At 33.6% G+C, this 25,415-nt stretch overlaps 1 protein-coding gene across 6 annotated transcripts in view; it reads left to right on the top strand.

Moving 5' to 3' along the window:
• LOC148619100 (uncharacterized) overlaps positions 1-25,415 on the top strand; it is an 87,416-nt gene that overhangs the window by 37,270 nt on the left and 24,731 nt on the right. For 3 of the 6 annotated variants that reach the window (XR_015921543.1, XM_088578636.1, XM_088578634.1), the window contains exons 21-38: positions 140-313; positions 597-719; positions 1,134-1,363; positions 2,508-2,805; positions 3,128-5,149; positions 5,946-6,163; positions 7,027-7,363; positions 7,777-7,997; positions 9,365-9,400; positions 11,110-11,646; positions 12,991-13,249; positions 15,741-15,952; positions 16,449-16,701; positions 17,184-20,359; positions 20,709-20,901; positions 22,593-22,748; positions 23,954-24,129; positions 24,419-24,494. Coding sequence is in view for 5 of the 6 variants with exons in the window: in XM_088578636.1 (XP_088434762.1) it covers positions 140-313; positions 597-719; positions 1,134-1,363; positions 2,508-2,805; positions 3,128-5,149; positions 5,946-6,163; positions 7,027-7,363; positions 7,777-7,997; positions 9,365-9,400; positions 11,110-11,646; positions 12,991-13,249; positions 15,741-15,952; positions 16,449-16,701; positions 17,184-20,359; positions 20,709-20,901; positions 22,593-22,748; positions 23,954-24,129; positions 24,419-24,494 (8,697 nt within the window). In the remaining variant the exon portion in view is untranslated. The remainder of the gene's footprint in view (positions 1-139; positions 314-596; positions 720-1,133; positions 1,364-2,507; positions 2,806-3,127; positions 5,150-5,945; positions 6,164-7,026; positions 7,364-7,776; positions 7,998-9,364; positions 9,401-11,109; positions 11,647-12,990; positions 13,250-15,740; positions 15,953-16,448; positions 16,702-17,183; positions 20,360-20,708; positions 20,902-22,592; positions 22,749-23,953; positions 24,130-24,418; positions 24,495-25,415) is intronic. The other 3 variants (XM_088578635.1, XM_088578637.1, XM_088578638.1) reach the window with 3 other exon arrangements.

Here is a 25,415-nt window from a genome sequence, read left to right as displayed (position 1 = left end):
TATCAGAACTTTGGTATGATACCTCAATCAGCATGTAGCTGATGTATTAGAATTTTGATCCTCTGGGTTGTAAAAATAACAAGAATATTAATATTCTGAAAAGAAGGATCTAACAAAAAACATTTTTCTTCCTCTATAGAGATAATGTGTCCAGCTATACCTGATCCAGCAAATGGGAAGACAGTTTACATCTCTACCAGAATAGGAGCAGTTGCTGAGTACTCGTGTGACTGTGGATATCAGCTGATAGGGTCAAAAACAAGAACATGCCAGCCTGATGGACTGTGGGATGGCAGAAATGCCATTTGTGTCTGTATGTATATATTGTTTTTCAATTGGCACATCAAAATATGAACATCAATTATTCAGTTGTAATGGTTTTTAACTTGATGTCTTCTTTCTTATTTCAGTAAAAATAAAAGGGTACTGTAGATGATGAATGATTTAAGAGTTACATATTATGTGTAATCATTATAGCAATTTGAAGTACTAGTACTTTTATATAATTAACATTCATAAAATAAAATGATAATGATTTTACATCATATACAAATATTATATTTGTGCCATTTCTGTCTACCATTCTGTGTCTGTAGCTACAAGTGTATGCCAACCTCCTGCCAGCCTGAATGTCTACAGAATGACACCAACTTTAACGTTCTATACAATAGGTACTGGGGTCAGTCTTCATTGTCAGAAACCTGGATACAAACTAGCAGGTAAACTGTCTGTATGCCTGGGTGGGGCTGCTTAGATTTAATGTTATTCTATTTTAAAAGGGCATATGTTTGCAAATGCTGCCAGAAAATTGAATGTTAATCTGCAGATATACCTTTGTTCCTTTAGATTAGGACTAAACAGTTTCAATGTGACTTTTATAGAACAAGGACAAATACTATCTTTTAGAATGATATCAACATTCAAATTGTAAGAATGTCAGTTTATTTTCATTTATTGTACTCAAATAATTGTTGTACTCAAGAAATCCTGAATATAAGATAAATACATCTTCTGTTTGAATCATGTCAACTTATTGATGATTCTGTAGATTATAGAGGTCACAAAAGGAAAACAAGTAATCAGGGAATATCATATCTAGGTAAAGTGATGATACTTATACCATTATGTTACAGATGTAACTCCAATGAAATGTGTGATACAACAACCTCAGACAGCCACCACAAAACCAAGCTATATTTTACACTATAAGATGATGTTTTCCCTACCAGTTGTATACAACAAGACATGTGTTGAACTCTTTGTCAATGAAACTGTAGAGATCTTTACACAGATTGCTCAAAACAAATGCTCCATACTTAATGGCCCAGCAATCAATATTACTCCTAAACCCAGCCATTCGCATGTAAGTACAACCTTTGTGGATATACATGTTGTTATGATGAGGTCATTAATCTTTTGATCTGGTACATGAAAAGTCAGCATCCATTAACAGACTTTGACCAAAATTGGTACATATGTATTCAGTATTGATTTATACATGTAGAACTTCGAGATTTCCAGGGTCATAGAGCAAAGTTCAAGGTTACAAGAATATCATGTGTGGGGCTTTCCTTGAATTATAGCTTTTTGATTAGTCAAAATTTCTTATTTGGTTTGTTTTATATACAGTAAAACATGTCTAAACTGAATCCGTTTTTTTTTGGACTGAGAGAACTTTGGTTAAGGCATGAAATTTAAAAGAGGTGTGGTTTACACAGATTACCTGTTCTTTCCTGGGTCTGGTTTACACAGATTACCTGTTCTTTCCTGGGTCTGGTTTACACAGATCACATGTTCATTCCAGGGTCTGGTTTACACAGATTACCTGTTCTTTCCAGGATCTGGTTTACACAGATTACCTGTTCTTTCCAGAGTCTGGTTTACACAGATTACCTGTCTTTCCAGGGTCTGGTTTACACAGATTACCTGTTCTTTCCTGGGTCTGGTTTACACAGATTACCTGTTCTTTCCTGGGTCTGGTTTACACAGATTACCTGTCTTTCTTGGGTCTGGTTTACACAGATTACGTGTTCTTTCCTGGGTCTGGTTTACACAGATAGATTACCTGTTCTTTCCAGAGTCTGGTTTACACAGATTACCTGTCTTTCCAGAGTCTGGTTTACACAGATTACCTGTCTTTCCAGGGTCTGGTTTACACAGACCACCTGTTCTTTCCTGGGTCTGGTTTACACAGACCACCTGTTCTTTCCAGGGTCTGGTTTACACAGATCACCTGTTCTTTCCAGGGTCTGGCTTACACAGATCACCTGTTTTTACAGGGTCTGGTTCACACAGATCACCTGTTTTTACAGAGTTTGGTTTAGACAGGTTTTACTGTACTTTGGAGAACTTTCAGTATATATCATATGACTTAATAGTCTTTTTTAACTTTAGCAGTTTGTCATTAAAGTCCCTATGTTTAATTCAATTACAAATTACAACTGTTACAACTAATTCAACAACAAAACTTTTATTTTTTTTAATTTACCTGTATTTTTCTTTTATAGCAAATGCTGACTATTGACCTTTCAATACAGATATCAATGTACAAGACTGGTGTTTTTAGTTCAGTGTGTAACTGTAGTAATCAGCTGAAATCCTTCACTGATAATGGAAATATACAAACTATAGTCAGTTCACTGACCTTGAATGGGACACATGACAAGATCTGTCCATCTTATTTCATCAGCAATTCTGGAAACCTCTTATTTAATAGTGAATGGTCATGTAATCAAGGTTATGACCTGGGTTACCGTAGAGACATTTGTGTATCAGACCTTGAACCTTACTGCTATAAATCCACAGGTAGGTAATTTGATCGCTTGATGCTTTCCTCTATATTTGCTTGATATTAGATCTTTCATTATCTTATAAAATAACTTTGCAAGGTAGAAAATATTACTGTTAGTTGTAAGCATGTAATCTGCCAAAAAAATTCTCAATAGCTTACTGCATTAATAAATTTTCATAAAGCTCATATAAAATTGAAGTAGCTAGCATGAACTGTTGCAAGTTTAAAAGTAACTTATTACTACTTTTCAATATATTTATTTGAATACTTTTTTCCTTTTTAAGCATCATGTTTTACTAATTGCATGATTGCATGGGTAAACTTTTGTCTTCACAGAGTGTCCCAATATCTATGGAATGTCTACATCAGCAACTTCCACAACAACTCAATCTACAACTGATAGCCCATCAGCAATCTCTACTACTGATGTCAACTATCCTATCTCACCCATCAATGATAGCACAACCAGTAGTTCAAAGAGGTCAAATTCTATAATTACTGATGTGTCAAGTCTAAACCACTCTGATGAGCCATTTACCACTGATTCTAAACCTGTAGAATTATCAGACCCAGAAACAACTACATCAGTGAATAATACAATAAAAAATTCAGTCACTTCTGTTAGCTCATCCATGACAGTATCAGAGGACCCACTACATAGTACAATAATAAGCTCCACATCTCAATCACCTCAGGAAAGCACTGACATATACACTGGGGAGACAATTATAATGGAATCTGATACATCATACCTAACTACAACAGCATTAAATGATACAAATTCAATAACAGAAGGTGTATCTAGTGAGGAAATAAGTAGTACAGGAAAACTATCTAGTACCACTAAAGATACTTTAACTTACACTGCTGAACCTTCAGGTAATTTGACCTCAAACAGGGCAGGTACAAGTGCCTCAACATCAGACTCAATAACATTAAGTCCTGGTGGTAAAGAAACTACTCTACATTCAATCACTAATACATTGCGAACAGAGACTGTCACTAGAGGTACTAATCAGCACATTACAACATACCAAATAACACCTGAGTCCGTTACTAATGGTTTAACTCAAGCTGAGACAACAAAATTTCAAGAAGTAGAAACAGTTACTTCAAAATCCCCTATGTTAACTAATACACAACCCATGACAAGAGAAACACCTGAAATTACTGACCAATTCTCTACAATGTTACAATCAACAGCAGGATCACTGACAGAAAAGCAAAAAACAGAACAACCCTCTACTACTGATAGGCAACAGACAACTTCTCAAATATTTACTGACCGAAATACTGAAAAAACAACTTATCAACAAGTTACAGCTGATGATTATACTATTTCAAGTATAGATAAACAAGAAACAACAAAACAGTGGACTTCATCAGATATTACATCAGTAGAGCAGACAGTAACAACTGATATCATTGATAAATCTACTGCTGGAATACAGGGTACAACAGAAAATACTTCATCTGAGAAAGTAACAACAGTTTTATCTACTGAACAAACTACTAAAAGTGGCTTGAAAACAGAGGAAATGACGACTGCTTTAGATACAAATAAAATCACAGATTTGAGCACTAAGTCAACTGGCCTGACATTTACAAATACTGATGACTCGACTACACTTGATAATAGTAATCAGATAACAGATAGCACGAATCTGTCAACTAATTCTCAGGTAACAGTTGAAGACATTCGTACCAGTGGTCAACTATTTACTACAACTAGTGGAAATGAGTTGACATCAGGAAACAACATGGAACATGCACAAACATTTAGGACAACTAAATCTACAACAATAAATGTAATGACAGAAGAAGAAGCATCTTCTGTGTCCCAAGCGAGAACATCAGCTTTCAATGATAGAACAACTATCCAGTCAACACAGCAGATTGTCACAGATGAAATAACTGTATCAACCATTATCCATGGACAAACTGAGGTGATGTCCACAGAAAGAACCACTGTTTCTACCAATGAAATAACAACCCTTAAAGAGTCAAAACAAAAGTTAACTAGTCAGCAGGAAGAAACAACTGTGTCAGCATCAACCTATCAACCAAAACAGACAATGTCCACTGAAAACATTGCTGTTTCTACTGATGAAAAGACAACAGTTGAGCAATCCCAACCATTGTCTTCAGAAAGCACCATCACATCTTCTGGTAAAAAAACAACTGTTCACAGTACACACCCAATGACCACAGAAAGCACCTCAACATCTGGAATATCAACAATTCAACCAACTACACAAACCATTCAATCAACGACACTAACAGTTCAGCCAACGACACCAGCTGTTCAACCAATGACACCAACTATTCAGCCAACAACACTAACCACTCTGCCTCCTTGTAAGTCTAGTTCTGTAAATTCAAAAATTGATGCAAAGTTGTGAGTGTTATGTTATTATTTTTGTAAACAAATGTAATTTATGGAGATAAAAAAACAGCTTTAGCAATGTAAAACTTCTATAATTGTCAATACATTCAATTAAGTACATAACATATTTAGTAATAAAAAAACATCACAATAATTTCAGAATTGTTTTATCATGTCATGTGACTAGATGAGAAAGAATTGAATTGCACTTTTTGCAACATGGTTAAACACTTTTTGTAATTCTATAATTACATTCATTTTCTATGTACTTGCTACTATGTAACTGCATCCTTTGCAACTATTTAAAGCATTTTGATCTCCAAAGATTTATGTTTTCATGAGTTCTTGCTCAATATGAGTAAAATAGCATGATGTTCCTGACAATATTTATAACCTAGTACTTTGCTAATCTCTAAATTTACTGCTATTCTACTGTTATCTTTGCATGTCAGGTCTTAAGTTGTATCTTATTGCTTATTAGGGTCAGAATCATTTTAAGAGGGAAAATTATTCAATGGTTAAAGAACCCAACTGAATTCCGTTTTGCAATATAAGACATACACTTTAATTTTCTTAACTTTTGAAATGGAAGTTAATTACACTGAAGATTGGGATCTGTCTTCTTTTACATTTAATGATTTATAATAGAAAAAGGTTTATGATTGATGTAACTTATAAAATATTTGAATATTCAAAGTAAAAAATACACTAATTTCCACAATGAATAACTATTTTTGTACTCATGATATATGAACATCTTTTCTTCAGATATTCTTCCAGGATATGTGATAGGTATCTATTCTGAACTGATAACTGCCATCAACATAGACCAGGCCTGTCTAGACCAGATCAACATTTTGATTTCCGATGTTCTAAGTTCTAAAGATGGCGTCAGCAATGCCCTCAAAACCACTAAGTCTTGCTCCAAATATGCCATTAATGTTACCATGGAGACATCTGTTAGAAAACCTTCTGATGTTAATTCAGTAAGTATAGATTCCAGAACAGAAATTATCTTCTTTGTGATTTATTATGAAGAAGTGTGTTAAAGAAAATGATTTGGAGGGTAATAAAAAAACTTAATCCTAGGAAATGACTAAACAATGAAAATAGAAACACTACAGAGAACATGAAATAAAAAAAACATCTGCAAATGTACTTAGAAACAAAAAGTAAAAAAAGCAAATGAGCAAGAGAGGCTTCACTACAAAGTGGGACCATGGCCCTGGTGCACTGGTAGAGTAGGTATCCTCTGCTTGTCTAGAAATACCCCCTGAGTTGTTCATAAAAGGTTAGTAGAATAATGCATATTGCCCAAGATGTCAATGACTTTTACAATTTCTACATGTATATGAGCTGAAAGTAAAATCTTTGATATGCCCGTTTTTAGTGGTGTCTGAGTTGCTCATTTGCTTTTGTTACCTTGTATGTATTATTTTAGTTACTTTATGTTCTTTGTTTTGTATGTCTGTTTTCCATGTCAGGGCTTTGTCCCTGGATTACATTCATTTGATTACCACTAGAACCTTGGTTGCCTTGATTACTCTTGCACATAATAAACATACATACATAGTTGATAGACCAAGATTTCTTTTGTACCCCCCTTTTTTTTTTTACCTTCTCTGTCTGTTATTTCTTGCATTACAGAATTGTACTAGAGTAAGGGGTAGTGTTTCTTTTTAACAACATAAAACAATGTATTGTTGATAAACTTTTATTGTTGGAGAAAGGTCTCTGATAAAAAGCATATAACAATAACATTAGTTCTGCAAGAACAGAGTTTTTACACATGATGAAAACTCAAAATATTTTCAATAATGAAGAATTCAAAGAAATTGATTGTTTTCAGATTGAAATAACAAAAAACTTCAGTTTAGGAGGTCAGTCACAGGCAGTGCTCACACCCTGTGGACAGGTAATAGATGAACTTTTGAGGAAGGACCTTGCAGGAAGCCTTGACAAAATTTTATCTCAGACGATGTGTCTTCAATCGGTAGATAGTACTGAAATAAGGTTCAGTCAATGGCAATGTCCAGATGGTTATAACATGGATGGCTCTGGGGAAATCTGTAATCTTATTACACCTACAACACAGGCAACAGTGGAAACAACAACAACAAAGCCAACCACAACAACCACAAAAACAACTACTCAGACAACTACTCCAGGAGTTACTCTGCCACCCAGTAAGTGGTCTCTCAGTTGTCTGACTTGACTACTTTGTTAATGATGCGTCATTTTTCAAGCTCATTGTAAAAGTGAAAAAAAAATAAATAGGGGAACACATATTTGTGAAATTCTGAAAAATATTAGATTTTTCATATGATTACCCCAGGAAAGCAAAAGAATAATTGGTTAATTCATGGAAAAGAGTGAATAACTAAAATATTTTCATTAGTGCTGGAAAACATTCTGACATTTTGGATTGAGAAATTCTGAGAGTGAAATTAGCAAATTTATTTCAGTATTTCAGTCATTACACAGGTAGCGTTTGATAATTCAATGCTATCTATATAATAAATTGAACTGTTATTTTAAAGATGATTTCGTTTTTGTTTTTTGAGATTTACAAAAATTTAGGTGACAGTATATTTTTTAGCTTCTGCAGCATTTTACCTGATAGAAGTGAAGGCTATATATGAAGGTAGTAATCTAACGGATGGACCATGTGTTAATGCCACACGACGACAGATTGAAGAGAAAGTGGAGATCATCAGTAATGGTATCAAAACACAACTAAACACAAAAAAAGAGTGCAGTAAACTTTCAGATATAGTGCTACTGACCCGTACTGGAAAAATTGCTGTCACACCTGAGAGGGTAAGGTTTATCTAGCTAGTTAATCCTGTGTATATCCATAGTTAACCTAATCAGTAATCATAACTATTGGGCTATCTGTTCTTTGTCATTTTTTTTTCAATTAATTTGATATAGTTTATAACTGATAATCTTATTGATAGAATCATGTTTCCATCCTCTATAGAACTTTAGCCATTTTGATAAAAAGATTTTGATATTTTTTGTTGTGTGGCAATGTCTGTCTATTTCACTTTAGTTTAGAAAATAATGAATTCTAACCAATATTCAGGGTGTTGTCAAAATATTTGGCTTAGTTCCACACATTTGCTGCATTAGTGTTAACACTGCATATATTTTTGTGTGTTATTGATGTTGTCTGTTATGGATATCAGACTGTTATATTTCAACCATAAAGTCTACAAAATCAAAGACAAAAAGAAACAATAAAATGAAACAATAAATACCAAAACGAGTGAAGTCTGAAGGAATGAAATATGATTATTGAACATTTCAGATAGCTTATGTAAGGAACAGCTTTAGAGTATCCCCTTCTAAATGGTTGCTTAGTGTATATATAGCTCTCTCTGTCTCTCTGCTCTCTAGACACCTGTGATACAATCCAATGCTGGTTTGCTATATATTGTGTTCCATGTAAAAGCTTATCCATTTGTCCCAGTAAGTGTGGTTTGAAGGTGCATGATGCTTCACATTCTTTGGTATAAAGTGTTCTTTATTTCATGTATCAATATTGGTATAGCTAGACTAGTACCCTGATTATAGGAACAAAAAAATCTCTATCATTGGTATTATACTCCATCTAATTATATAGACAAACCAAAATATTTTGTTATCAAAAAGTTAGCATTTATAATTGTCCTCATCAATACATAACAAACCCTATCAATTCTCCTCCATCTCCTTCAAAAGATATATACCCTTAGTTAATGATGCTTAACCATACAATAATTTATTTAGTATACATTTTTAGTAATATTATATTTCATTATAAATGTAGAAAGTGAAACTTTAATATTTTCATTCAACAACAACAGTTCTGTTCATTTTTTTTTTATAGAGATTTTGTTGTTGTTGAGATTTTCAAATAAGAAACCGTATACTTCGAGTACTAGTATTCAAAAACAGCATTTCAAAATAGTTTTGATTTAGTCTGTAAACAACAATCACTATTCAATTTATTGGTATAAAATGTGAGGTAAGTTTTATCAAAACATTCTTCTGTCAGTTGGACAAGGGTGAAGGTCATGAGAAAATGGACACTATGTCTTGTGAATTTTTCTGTTAGAACCAACTAGGGGTGTTAGGAAGTTATTTTAGTTGGAATGTTTTGAAGATTTCCATAAATGAAAATAGAAATTGTTTGTTTCTAGCTAAGGTTGATCATCGAATATCCTATAGACCATAGGGTAAGTTCTGTTGGCATGGCAACCATTATGTCCAAGTAGATGACCAATGTTTATTGCGTTGGCATGACAACATTATGTTCCTGTAGTTGACCATTGCTAATATGAAGCTGATTGTGTTATGAATGTTTTTTAATGTGTTTGTATGTTGCAAGATATGTAAAAATGCTTTTTTTAAAATTTGTATATTTACTTTATAATTTTTTAAAGAAGTTTTGGAAAAAACAAACAATAATAAGAATTTTGAAACTTGTAATACCTGATGATACATATGTCCCAGCCAATGACGGTTATAAGATAGAAGAAACAAAGTGCCTGAAGTTATGCCCTCTTTAATGTGCAGTTTTCTATTTAATAACTTGTTAGCCAAAACATTGGAACCCTCATGATTAGATTCAATTTCAGCACTATGGATTATTTTGTGTAAATATATGTGACTTTTGTCTAGATCACACAAGATGTCTTTGTTATGACTTAAATTATGGATTTAGTCATCTATGTACTATGTACTAAACTCTCCTTACATTTTTTATCTTGAGGTAATTAGTAACAATCATGATCAATTAATCACATTTTGGATAGTTTTTAATGATATTTATATTAGCTTCCTATGCTATGCCTATGATTTTCAAGTTTAGTTTCATATTTATATGACATTAAAATGATATGGCACTGTTTTGATATCTTCATCCATTTTACCTGTAGACTTGATTAGTAGTCAGTTTTTCTCAATAAAATTTTGTAACAAGGTTTCATACCTAAAAATGAAGTTTGGTATCCATTTTGGTGATGATGACCCTAACTTTTTAGGAATCAGGGGCCAAAAAAGGACAAAAAAAACTTTTCATTTGATAAAAAGATCGTACTGAGATTGATTTCAGAGTTATGACTTGAAACCCAAAAGTATGAATCACCACAGAGGGCCAGAAATATGCATTTTTCGTATGTCTGGGTAATAACTAAAGTAAAAGTGTAGAAACTTTATGGAATTGTACCACAATGTGCCATCTCACTAACAGGTGGCTGAGGGTGCATGATGAATTGTTTAGGAATTCAGTGCCTAAAAGTAGCTACTTTAAGTCTTGTCTAATTCTTATCCTGTGTCAAATGTTTTATCCCAATCCATATTCAGTGCTTTATCAAGTTTGAATGGTTTGTCATTCTTGCCCAACTTTTCGGCGTTTTACCTATGTGGTTGTATTAAGCTGTGCCTTGCAAAGCATTTTATTATTTTTATAATTTTGCACATGAATATAAAGAATGAATTCACACAAACTTATTAAATTTTTTATATTTACTGCATGCATCAATTTATGCATTGAAGAATTTTATCGCTATATCTAGGAAAATAAATTTAAAAATGACCTACAGCGTAGTTTTTCATCATTCGACCAAGTTATTTGTATTATTCAGTTGACTGCTGTTTGATTCATTAATCAATCACCAATGTCATATCTTAAAACAACTCTTAATAAAAGTCAAAGGAAAAGTTAGCATCTTGTTTATGCATGTTTACAAGTATGCATATCTCCAACATTCATATAGAACACCACTATATAGTACCTTACTTTAAACTTTATTTTTCTAACTTTCTCTGTTGCAACATATCAATCTGTATAGGTACTTTCAATGATAATTATGAGTTACTTGTAAGTTAAAGTAATTTATAAAACATTATTGTCTTAAATATATTTGTATTATCTTTTCCACAGTTGGAGCTTACAGCACCTTTTGCGATACAGAGTCCATCAGGAGATATAGAAATAGTCACATCTTGTGCTGAGAATGCAGTGAAGACATACATTGAAAATAAAGCCCAAAATATATTGAACGAGTTGAGCCCTGGGGTGTGTTTTATAACAATAAAATCTTTTAATATTCCGTTCTATGGATGGGCTTGTAACGAACATTATGAATATGATGATGCATCACAGATTTGTCGTCTAGAACAGACAACCCCAGCTACAACTCAATCACCTTCACTTAGTAATGGTGCCAATATTCAATTCTCTGTTCCCTTTGCTACATTTACCATGAAACTTCAGTTTTACAAAGCCTATGCTAAAGATCCTGATTTCTGTAAGTCAGAGTACCAAAAAACTTTGATATCCCTACTTTGGAACCAGACATTAGTGCTTAATGATAAGAAGAATTCTGATGTGCAGAGCCACTGCGAAGATGTTTATACAAGTTTGTATGGGATAGACAGTAAACCAGATGATGTGGTACTCTCTCTTCGTTCTACAACTGTGAGTATAAGACAGTGCCTCTAGCTAGATATTTCTTTTGTCTTCAGTTTGATATTATACATTTATGTTTATAAAGTCTATCACCTATATTAAAGTGATTTTCTCTTTCTAAATTGTCCACAATGTCTTGTAAGTAGACTCTGTGAATGTGTCCACAATGTCTTGTAAGTAGACTCTGTGAATGTGTCCACAATGTCATGTAAGTATACTCTGTGAATGTGTACACAATATCATGTAAATAGACTCTGTGAATGTGTCCACAATGTCATGTAAGTAGACTGTGAATGTATCTTCTTTGTACTGGGTAAATGGCAGCTTCAAGTAATATCAAGTAATTCTGTCCAAGAATTGCTGATTTTCTGCAGAGCTGGCTTCATTTTCAGTCTTTGTCAATGGCAATACAATGTATATATGTAGCAAAACTATGTATAATTAAGTATGGTTCTGCCTAAAAACCAGGTAAGGGGTGTTTCATCATATCTTAAGATTATTGATGAAACCGTATAAATACATTTCTTAGGTCCTAAAAACAACTCTTCCTATATTTATGTCCTTGGATCTGCTACTTATCGTGAAATATTTTTTGATTGGTTATAGTGTAAAACTTCTGGTGGGAAGTTTTTTCTGTACTTTTTTTGCAGTAGAACATAACCAAAATCCAGGTGTTAATATCTCCTGTGGGCAACTATTATTTGCACTTTTATTTTTTAATACAGTTTCTATGAGGCCTGCCAAAGGATTTCCGATCAAAAAATATTTGGGATCTCTTATATATCTCGAAATATTGTTTGACTGATTATAGTTTAAAACTGGCAGGAAATTTTCCCATATTTTTCTGTATTAGAACATAATCAAAATTTTGAAAAAAATATAAATCAATCAATTTTATCAATGTGTCTTTGTATGGAATGTATTAAATTTCACACTGTACTAATTTTTGCTATTTTCAAGGTGGACTGAAAGGGACAAAAATGGTACTGTCGAAATTGTTTTTTTGACACTATGTACACTAATCATTTTTTTAACTTTAAAAATTGATACTCACAAAAATTAGCAACTGCAAAAATTAATATGTTCACAGTATTAGGGAGGGGATATGAATAGGATGAATAATCAAGAAAATAGAAACCGTTTTATCTGGTTGCCAAAAGTTTTTTGATATTCAGGAAAGCAGTTTTAATATTTGATCTCTTTGTCTTTACCCAAATTCCATTTGATTCAAGTTTAAGGCAGTTTTAATTTGACAGAAAGACTTCGTAGAAGTCAAGATAAAGAATCCTGATGGCTTTTTAGAATATACAGTTTTGTAAAACTCTTGTACATTGCATGGTATTTATTTTTCAGTTGGATGTGCTTATTAAGGTAAAGATGTTTGCTGTCTCCTCTCGAGTTGTAATGAACAGCTACAATGTATGTATTGGTCACTATAGTGGAATGTTTATGGACATCAGTAATAATGTCATAATTGGCCGAAGTAATCTCTCATCAACCAATGGCTCATTGTGCAGTGTTCCACAACTAAAAAGCTCCAATTTTATCAGTAATTTCACATACAATTGTTCAACTGGGTATGAGGAAACATCACAGTTTTTATGTCTTAAAGGTAAGCCTGTACTTCTACCACTGCTTCTAAAGAAACAGAGTTAAATGCTTTACGCTTGTGTTTCCACCTGTTTATCCACCTGTCAGAAACCAAGCCATTTGCCTTTCTTTTTAGCTCACCTGGCCAAAGGCCATGTGAGCTATTGCCATCACTTGGCGTCTGTCGTTGTCATCAACCGTTGTCTTCGTTTATCGTTGTCGGTGATAATTGTACAAAACTCTTCTCCTCTGAAACTACTTGACTGATTAGAACCAAACTTGGTATAAATATTCCTTGGGGTATTCTGCATAGAACTGATGCGGGGATTTTTGATTCGTGGAAAAACATGGCTGCCATTACTAAAAATAGAACATAGGGGGTCAAACAGTAGTTTTTCACATATATCTCCAAAACCGTTACATTTAGCTAAATTCTGACATGGGGATAAAAATGTTCAGCATAATGAGATCTATCTCTGATTAAATTTTGGTTTTAATCTGTTAAGGTCTCACTAACCACTTCGGGTCAAATGGCCACCCCCTATGTAGTACCAAAACACACTGAACCTAGACATATGCATTGTAAGTGCATTATTTGTGTGTATTATGATTAAAAGTAGTCAAAATGAAGCTGAGAATGTGTACTTTAAAATCATATATGTAATTAACTACAAAAGTGTATGAATATTGTTTACATGTGTGAGTAATTTGCCTCCATGCTGTCAGTTAGCAGAACAGGTAAAAATGTGGATTTTCAGTATTATTTATTCAAGTAAATTTTGTGAAGAATTTCTACTATCATCGTACCATTAGCATAATGATTTTGGAAGCCTTATTTTCCAAGCTTCGCAACCGTATGCAACTTTAAGATGTCATTTGTCCTGGGAATTCACAGTGAGACTTTGAAAATTACTTTTTTAACATGTAATGGAAACGTTAGAAGTGGTTAGTGAGACCTAAGCCATGTTGGAGATATTGCCCTTTTTCAATGATTTTTGCTATTTTTAATGTTATTTCTTTCAAAAATCTTCTCCTCTGACACTATTTGACCAATTGAAACCAAACTTGGTATGAATGTTCATTGTGATATCCTGTATTGAACTGTTGTTGGGATTTTTGATCCATCAAAAAACATGGCCCCTCATTACTAAAAATAAAACATAGGGATCAGACAGTATTTTTTTGCATATATCTCAAAACCGTTAGGTTTAGCCAAACTCTTTCCATTCCTGAAATGATCCCTATTATAAGGCTTTCAAAAGTCTTCAGGGATCAAAGTTGTCAGGCGACTCCTTGTCAGAGTTATTGCCCTTGAAGATGAAATTTTTTTTTTAGTTTTCAGCCAATATCTTGAAACCTATAATAGATAGACAGAAACTTTCATTTGCTGAAATGATCCTTATGATAAGTCCTACCAAACTCTTCTTGAGTCAAAATTGTACGACATCTCCTTGTTAAATTTATTACCCTTGAAAGACAAACTTTAACCAGGCGAGCGATTCAGGATGCTTGGAGCCTCCTGACACTACATGACCAATTTGAACCAAACTTGGTTTGAATGTTCCTTGGGGTATCCTGCATAGAACTGATGTAGAGATTTTTATCGGTAAAAAAACATGACCACTGTTACTAAAAATAGAACATAGGGGTCAGACAGTAGTTTTTCACATATATCTCCAAAACCATTAAGTTTAGCCAAACTCTTTCAATTGCTGAAATGATCCTTATGATAAGGCCTTCAAAAGTCTTGTGGGATCAAAGTTGTCAGATGACTCCTTGTAAGAGCTATTGCCTATGAAAGATGAAAAATGTTTTTTTTACAGTTTTTTGAGATAGAAAGATACTTCCAATTGCCAAAAAGATCCTTATGATAAGTCCTACCAAAGTCTCCTTGAGTCAAAATTATTGGACAACTCCTTGTTAAATTTATTGCCCTTGAAAGACAAACTTTAACGAGGCGAGTGATTCAGGATGCTTGGAGCCTCTTGTTTTGTGTGTTTCCTCCTGATTTTTTTTCTTTGTTGTCTTAAACTTTATTGCTTTGTATTTGCTACAGAAATATAGAGCAAGGATCAAATTTAAAAGGGATTATTTTCATTCTGTAATTTCATGTGGAAGTTGTGATTTGATCCTGTGGAAGAAGGTCAAAAGTTTAGGATATTTTGCTGTGGTCACTTTTCATGTCTACAGTGTCTCCGAAGCATAGGTGCTAATAATAAAAAATGATAGTAAATTTTTCTGGCACTCTTATAGAAATCTGCTTCTATACATGTTTCCATTTTGGTGAGGTTTTATTGAGTTTGAAGCAGTGGAATTTTTTTATATGTCAAAATGGGTTTGTTGAAATGCACTACAAAAATTAATTGTGTTCTCATACCATCAGTCTAATAAATTCATTTGTAATGGAGGAAACCAGAATGTATAGATATTTTTCCTTGTATACATAGAGAAACTACTAGTATAAACATTTCAAATTTTTCAGAGGATTTTTTATCTTATGTATATCATTGCAGAAGACAGAGTTAAGTATTTTGTACCATTAAAGCTGTTGTATAGTTGGTCAGCACCAAGCAGTGACACTTGCCTGCAAGCACTGATGTCAGCTTTAGAAAACACATCCAAAGATTACATTCTACATTACACATCCTCACCAAAGTGTCAATCCAATGTTATCATACAGCTTAATGGCAGTATTAGTTCTTCATATCTACAAACATATGAAGCAGTAAGTAGTAAAGATTGTATTTATATGTTTTATACCTTTTTGTCCCAGTTTTATTTTTTATGTCAGTATGATCAATATTTTAGTACATGTGTATCTGTAACAAGTAAATTGGTAGATATATAGGATTTGTAGTTTATACATCAGACTCCAGTGCCACAAAACTTGAAAACAAAAATTAATTAAGTCTGAGAAAATTCTTAACTGTTGGTAACATCTTTAGTTTTCAAAGGCTTTGATTGGAGTTACCCTGGAAGTTAAGAATGTTCTCTGACTTGAGTTATTTTTTAACCTTTTGCGGCCAGAACATATTTGGTGAAAAAGAAAATATAACAGTCATTTTTTTACTTTAAAATATCATCACATGAAGAATCTTGATATACATATATGCCATGATGGTCTGAACTTCATACTTGAACATCAACATAGTTTCAGATAGAAGTAATTGATATGTTAACCACCCATATAGTACGTGCACTGTATGATATTAATATTTCAGTTCAACATAACTCTTGGTTATGTGTTGAGTAGCCTGGATGTAAACCTTATTGGAGGGCTACAACGATGTGGTGATATTGTCACTAGTGAAATTAAACAATTTTTCAACAACAAGATGAACCAGATACGTGCCGACACCATAGGTCAATGTGGGTCAGGGAATCCAAGTGTATCAATGCCTGTTTTCAAGGGGTATTACCTCTGTCCTGACAACAAAACCTGGGACCAGGGAGTACTGCAATGTGTCAGTCTAGGTATGAGTATGTCTGTCTGTGTGTTATGGAAATTTCTCATTGCTTTGCTCATTTTAGATAGTACACACAAAATTTGGTGAGTGCATGCACTGTTTTCATAGTTTAGGTACTTTGTTGGTTAGTTTGAAGCAGGATGAAGATTTCATGTGATCTTCAACTGTTTTTTTAAGCAGCTGAATCCAGTATACAAATTTGACTATAAGCAGGACAAGGACAATTATTTGTTTTTGCAAAGAAGTGAGTTCTGATATGAAATTCCTTTCAATGATAAAAGTGTTCTGTAAAGATGCAAATTTGCAGTGAAAATCTGTAATCTTTATCTAATGCATGTTTTGTTTTGAGTTGAAATGATTTGCTTTAAATATAACTTTTCTGCTCCTTGTTCAGCATGCATGTGTTTGTTGACTGCTACAAGTATTATGATTTTCCTTATATTCTGCATGATTGGATGTGTTGTAAGGACTGTTTACTTTCTGTTTCAGAGATTGTGATGACAATATTAATTGGCTGGTCAGAAAACTTAACATTTTCACTAAATGTCACTGATTGCAGTACAATTCACTCTGAAAAATATGAAAATGATACACAAACTTCATTAACAACACTAAATCCTTTTACAGAAACTATATATGAATTCACTAGTGATACAGATATTGTAACACCATATTCATTTGAACCTTTGCCTAAAACTACCACAAAAATACCAACAATGCATGAAACTGCGACACAAATACCAGCATTGCATGAAACTACAACACAAATACCAGCATTGCCTGAAACAACCTCATTAATACCAACAATGCATGAAACTACCTCAAAAATAACACCAATGCATGAAACTACCACACAAATTCCAACAGTGCATGAAACTACAACACAAATACCAACAGTGCATGAAACTACAACACAAATACCAACAATGCATGAAACTACCATAAAAATAACAGCAAAATCTTTTGAAACTACAGTGGTTACCTCTTTGCCTGAAATAGACAATGATATAACAACTATTCCTGAAATTACCACAAATATACAACCCCTGACTGGAATCATCACAGAAATAACAACTCTTCTTAAACCAACCAGCAAAAATACAAACTTCCCAGAAACAACCACACATCTAACAGGAATAACAACCATTCCAAAATCTTTATTAGAAACAACAACTTTGCCAAAAACTACTAAAATAATAACAGTATCTGAAACTGCAACAAAGTTAACAAATATTCCTGACATTACATCAGAAACAACTATTTTGCCTGAAATTACTACAGAAACAATAACTATACAAAAAACTACTGCAGAAGCAACAACTACGCCTAATACTAAAACAGAAACATCTATGTCTGGAACTACAACAAAAACAACAACTATGCCTGGAACTACAACAGAAGCAGCAACTATGCCTGAAACTAAAATAGAAACAATAACTATGCCTGGAACTACAACAGAAACAACAAGTATGCCTGAAACTTCAACAGAAACAATTACTATGCCTGAATTTACATCAAAAACAACAACTACACCCAGAACTACATCAGAAACAACATCTATACCTGGAACTACAACAAAAACGACAGCTATACCTGGAATTTCAACAGACGCATCAACTATGCCTATAGGTACATCAACTATACAGAAAACAGTAACACAAGCAACTTTGCCTGAAACTACAACAATAACAACAAGTATGCCTGGAACTACCACAAAAACAACTTATGTGACTGAAACTACAAGAAAAACAACAACTTTGCCTGAAACTACAACAAAATCAACAACTATGCCTGGAATTTCAACAGAAGCAACGACTATGCCTGAAACTAAAATAGAAACAAGAACTATGCCTGGAACTACAACAGAAACAACAAGTATGCCTGAAACTTCAACAGAAACAATTACTATGCCTGAATTTACATCAAAAACAACAACTACACCCAGAACTACATCAGAAACAACATCTATACCTGGAACTACAACAAAATCGACAACTTATGTGACTGAAACTACAAGAAAAAAAACAAGTATGCCTGGAATTTCAACAGAAGCAACGACTATGCCTAAAACTACCACAAAAACAATAACTATGCCTGGAACTACAACAGAAACAGCAACTATGTCTGAAACTAAAATAGAAACAATAACTATGTCTGAAACTACAGCAGAAGCAACAACTATGTCTAAAACTACACCAGAAACAGTAATTATAACTGAAACTGCAATAGGAACATCAACTATACAAAAAACAACAACAGAAACAACAACTTTGCCTGAAACTATGACAGAAACAACATATATGCCTGAAACTACAACAAAAACAACAACTATGCCTGAAACTACAATAGAAACAACACCTATGCCTGGGTTAGCAACAGAAGCAATGACTATGCCTGAAACTAAAACAGAAACTATAACTATGTCTGAAACTACAACAGAAGCAACAACTATGCCTGGAACTACCACAAAAACAACAACTGTGCCTGGAACAACAACAGAAACAACATATATGCCTGAAACTACAACAGATACAACAACTATGCCTGGAATAACAACAAAATCAACAGCTATGTCAGAAACTACAACAGACACAACAACTATACAGAAACCTACAGCAGAATCAACAATACTACCTGAAACTATGACAAAAACAACACCTATATATGAACCTGTTACAGGAACAACATATATAGCTGAAACTACAACAAAAACTACCCTTTTTCCTGAAACTACAACAGAAACAACTATGCTTGAAACTCTCTCAGAAACAACAACTATACCTAAAACTACAGCAGATACAACAACTTTGCCTGAAAGTACAACAGAAATATTTACTATGCTTGGAGCTACCACTGGAACAACTACTATATCTCAGGCTTTGTATGAGACAACAACTGTACCTGAAACTAAGAATGCAATAACTTTGTTAGAAAAATCCACAGATATCATGATAAGCTTACCATTAACAGTATCAAAAATTGCAACCTTGCCTGACACTACCAAAGAAATTACCATTGTGCCTGAAACCAGCCAAAAAATAACTAATATGGCAGAAACAACCACAAAAATCACAACTATGCCTCAAACTACCTCAGAAAAAACAACCTTGCCTGAAACTACCAAAGAAATAACAACCTTTCCTGAAACTGCCACAGACATAACTGCCTTGTCTGAAATGATCAAAGAAATAACAATCTTGCCTGAAACTACCTCAAAAATAACAACCTTGCCTGAAACTACCACAGAAATAACAACCTTGCCTGGAACTACCACAGAAATAACATCCATCACGGAAATAATGACCTTGCCTGAAACTACCATAAAAGAAACAACCTGGGCTGAAACTACTATGAAAATATCTACCCACATTCCGACATCCACTATAATTTCATCTGAAGAGAAGACCAAAAAGATGGCAACTGAAATGTCATCTTTGTTTACTAACTCACTAACATCTTCAGCTATGACTGTACCTGAATCAACTACTAAAAAAATAGAATATACATATAGTACCTTACCTACAACTCTTTTGTCTGACACAACCTCTGAGGCATCAACCACATCAGCTACAACAGTAGGTGTAATTCCTGCACCTTCTTGTTATGTATGTAGTAAAGGAAAAGATGATCCTAGTTGTAATGTACAAACACGGCAATGTAACCAGGTTATTTCTCTTTTTTCTATATCCTTAAGGTTAATGAAAAACAAAATATATAAGAAGTTTGAATTTTAATTAACTTTAAAAAAAACATAACTTATATTCCTATTAATAAATACTTGTGTATTCAAGTTATTATTATGGAGGAAATCAAATTGATAAATCAAGCAATAATAAATATGTTATTACTGTTTATTTGGTATTTATCCATTTGTCAGTCTATTAGTCTCTATTTTACATGAAAATAGTTTTAATGAATTTAATATTAAAGGTGATTTATATTGTTTTTGAGCAATACTAGTTTTTGTTGATGGCAATTTGAAGCAGTTTGATATAGACATGTTTTGCTATGTAGGGTGCATCTTGTTCAACTGAAGTCTATTACAACAAAAAGAAAGCTGCTATAACAAAGAAGTGTATTGACACAGATGAATGTCTTAGGCTCAAATCAAGCTTTAAATGTGAACCAACAAATTACTCTACAAAATGTTTGTACTGTTGTCTGGAGTCACACTGCAATGAAGTCACTATCTTAATTGAGTTCCAAGGTATCCCTACACAAACCATATACATTGATCTCCAGCTTCATAACAAATTAACCATTAGTGAGGCATTCTATAGCAAAATGACATAGCTTAATTACCATTCAAACCATTAAAATAACATGATATAACTAAAAAAATTGCTGTTATGTGGGGCAATACTTCCCTTTACTTCTAAAATCTAAACCAACCCTATTCATAATTGACAGCAATTCAAACTTAAAAGACAGTGTCTTAAAGATCACACTGGTGTTCTGTGGTATTTAAGTAAGACACAATGGTAGAATGTAGGGCAGATTTCTACCTAGAGAGCTATTTAAATTACTCACTGGCCTACTTAAATTAGTATTGAAATCAGAACTGGTCTATTTCAACTAGCTGTAATATCACAATCGTATCAAATATTGCAAATTTGAGTTATGATTGGTTCCTTTTGAAGAAGCTAGATTAACCATGTTTAAGCTAATACAAGTTAGTACTTTAGTATGCCTTATACAGCCCTTTAGTTTTGGTGATTCAATAAATCTGTTGACACTTGAAATCACCAATCCAATCACATCCCACAGTACATGTAGTCAGTTCTGGTGTTTTATGTTTGTTTGTTTGTTTGTTGGGGTTTAACGTCCAAGCAGCAATATTTCAGCTATATTCAGACGATGAACATGAAATGGATGATCAAATAAACATAAAATGATGATGAAATACAAAAAAGGATGGGACACAAGGACAAAAGGGTCAACAAATTTTGATTGCCACTAGAAAAAGGGGGATGGGTAAGGTCGGGCAATTTTGCCTCCTGTGGCGGAGCGCAAAGGCTCCTACTCCTATCGAATACCACAGCAGGGTTCTTTAACGTGCGAGGAACGTGACATCTTTCCCAACACGGTGCACCACTATGGTTTGCGGTCAGGTTTTCGGTATTATAGCCTGACAACCCCAGCATGTAACATGCCAGGGGTACCCCATTCCACCACCTGGGGCACACATCCCAGTTGCTCTGTGGGCAGAGCGCCTCGCCCCCGGCTAGGTTCCTGAGCACTATTTAGTCGCCTTTTACGACAAGCTGAGCGCTGCTGCAGGCCTATTCTTTTGACACCCGAACCTGCAAGGGTTTGGTGTTTTATAATACTAATTCTCTATATAGGTATATTTAGAATGGTGGATTGTATATATTATAATAAAAGACAGATCTTTTTTATTGGTATACATTGTAGATAGTGTATTGTGCTTGTATTTTCTTTGTGCTGTAGTGTAGCTGATATCTTACATTTGAGAAGTTATATTGGAAAATGTTCTCTTGATTCTTTTACGTCATACCTCCAGAACATGTGAAGTCCTTAATATGCTTAATCTTTCAGTATGACTAGCATTAATCTGACCAGAAAAGTAAATTTTCTACTTTCTAAAGAGTTTGTTATAGTCTGAAGATTGTTATATCTAAGTGTATGATAAAAGTTTACAATTCCCTTTTCATGCAGGCTGTATAAACCATTACCAATAAACTGCATGTGGAGTTAATTTGAAGACACTTTAACGCAATTTCACTAATTTTGAAATGTATCAATAATTTTATGGAGACAGACATTTGTATATGGCGGTTGATCAGTTTTGTGTATTGAAAACATTTTACTTTTTCTTTGTAGTGAATAAATTATACGGATCCAATTTTAAATAAAACTTTGACCATATCTTTACAGACGGAAGAAGAAGAAGATCAGCCTGGTCTTTCAAACCAGTGTTAGACAGAAGTAAACAAATCTTTCCTGGTGTTCATTCTACCAATCAGAGACAGAAGAGGTCAACTGAAGAAACACCCAATGCTTTCTGGAACTCATCAGTACCTACATGTAAAGGTAAGCATGATACATTTTATTTGATACACTTTACGGATGAGCAGGTCTGTGGGCGTTAATTTCCTATTCAATTTTTCATTGTTGGGTTACTTTTTGATTTTTTGTCAGACATAACTAGTATTGTAGAATATATTTGTCCCCATATTGTACTTAAACTAAAAACTACCAGTACCATGAAGAATAATGATAAGTATTAAGTTTTCTGTAGGAGAAAGCCCCCTTCAATTTTTCTTTGTTTTCCAAATTTCATTTCTGAGTTAAGGGACTTAGAACAAAAAAAAAGTAGCATGTGCTTTATTACAAAAACTTAACAATTTATGATCAAGGTGCTGATGACATCATTTTTATACAACTGCAAGTTTTGAATTTGTAGTTGTATATTGGTATGACGCTGTTGTCCATAGACTTTAGGTTTTGGTGCGATAACTTGAGTAACAGTTGGTTGATCTTTGTTAAATTTTATAACAACTTATAAACCACAAAAGGAAGGTTGATGTGGATTCTTGGGCTTATGGCCCAAACTGTTTTAGAATAAGGGGCCAAAAAGGGCTTTTCATTGAATTTAGCTATATAGCTCCACTAAAATCATAGGAATGTCTTTGATATTGTTTTCCACAATATTTTATACCACAATGGTCAGACTTCGATAAATTTTTGGGGTAAAACTTGAACTTTTCAGAAATTAGGAGCCAAAAAAGTGATGGGTGGCAGAATCATGCATTTTCCAAATGCCCTGATGGGAAAGTACTTATATTTGTGGGGTACCAGTTTTAGTGGTTTCGTCATTGACTCAAACCACAAAATTAAAATTCCAAAGAAATGCATATTTCAAACCACTTATTTAAGAATCCATAAATCAATGATTTGTCTGCAATCCATGAAAATCGATATCTACAAATAAAAATATTTTCACAGTATTTGTGAATGAATCCTTTTGAAATTGTAAAACAAGGTGCCATACCACAAAAAGAAGACTGGGATTGATTTTTGGGGCTGTGATTTGACTAAAAACTAATGTTGTTTCCACACTTGCCTCAAGTGAACAGAATTCAACTGGCTGCGGTTGTGTCATACTGTGCTGGATAAAGCTTTTTATTTGATATTTTAATGAAACTATAACCATATTCAATTGCCATTAAAATGCACTTTTCTATCTAAATATCAGTTATTTGCTTTGCAATGTATACATTGATTTCCATGGATAGATATAGAGCCTCCAGTATTTCGGAACTGTCCACAGAAAAATGTGATACTGTATAAAGAGTTCTGGGGACCAGTGATGGCAGTAGTAAACCTACCATCTGTAGTAGATAATTCTGGTATCAGTCCTAGGGTAACAGTTACTCCAACAGACTTCAGACAGCCATACATGTTTAGACAAGTATATCTTTTCTCAGATAATATTACATTGTGAAACTATGGTTTCTTCCATATCAAACCAAATTGTTGAATTAGGACTGTATTGGGCTCTAACTTTATGCTTCTTCAATAAATCATTTTTTCAGTATCATTAGCATTGAAATGAATGGTTTAATCCATGCACTAGACTTTTGAAAGCTACACTCATTTAATAAGTTAAACACTTGAATGTCAAAATATGTGGAATTCGAACATTACAAAGGGAAACTGAATTGTCAATATAAAACTGATTAAAATTACATGTATTACAGAACACTACAATATCAATGTTAGCTGAGGATCTGAGTGGGAATAAGGCTTTCTGTAATATTAATGTTACAGTCATTGGTAAGTCAACCTTTTTTGAATTCTCAATGAATAACAGATGATAAGGTGGAATGTGACTACCATTAGGTTTACAATGTCAGTTGAATAGCAAGTGTAATTTTACATGTTTATTGTATCAGATATCACAACAGAAGTTTTATGGTCATTATCATGAACTCGTGGATCATTATGGTGTATCCATCTGCACCATGAGAACCAATTTGTTCAACATGTCATAGTTTTCCTTTCCTCTTTCGTCTACCTCGGACTTGACTTTTTATGAGCAACTCGGCAGTGTTTATAGAAAAGCACAGGAAGTTTACTCTATCAGTGCACATGGTCCATGCCCCCAGTTTTTAATCTGGGTTGCTCATTTACTGTTGTTGCTTTGTACATATTGTTTTGGTTATTTTATGTTCTTTGTTTGTCTGCGTCTTTTTTCCATGTCTGGCCTTGATAACATTCTTTTGATTTCTGCTAGAATCTTGGTTCCCTTGATTACTCATACACATTGTTTTACCACAATTACTTGCCATTTATTTTACACCATTCTGTATGACCACTATGCATCTTAAATGCAAACCATGGGAGCAAATACTTACAGGACAAGAGAATGACACCTTTATAAATTCAGAATTATAGTACATATATCTATCATTGCATGTGTGGCTGGAAGGCCTACCTAACTTGTAGTACTAATATCAAAATCCTTATCCAACATAAAAAGTATTAATTTTAAACATAAATCCTTTATGTATCCCCGATACACATCAGAGAAAATTCTGCATCTCATTATCACATGCCCTATTTGATGACCGTCTGCATTGTTTGCTCAGACCCCTTAATTGATTGTAGTAAAAACAGTCTTTCTTCTAGAATTAGCAATCTTCAGAAATTTATTACCCTCAATAGAAACCTTTCAAAGGTAATCAAAACATATGT

The sequence above is a fragment of the Perna viridis genome, chromosome 4 (assembly GCF_037379345.1).
Source record: "Perna viridis isolate PV_CMFRI_1.1 ecotype Kerala chromosome 4, ASM3737934v1, whole genome shotgun sequence".
Classification (NCBI taxonomy): domain Eukaryota; kingdom Metazoa; phylum Mollusca; class Bivalvia; order Mytilida; family Mytilidae; genus Perna; species Perna viridis.
This window is presented reverse-complemented; position numbering and strand designations above follow the sequence as displayed.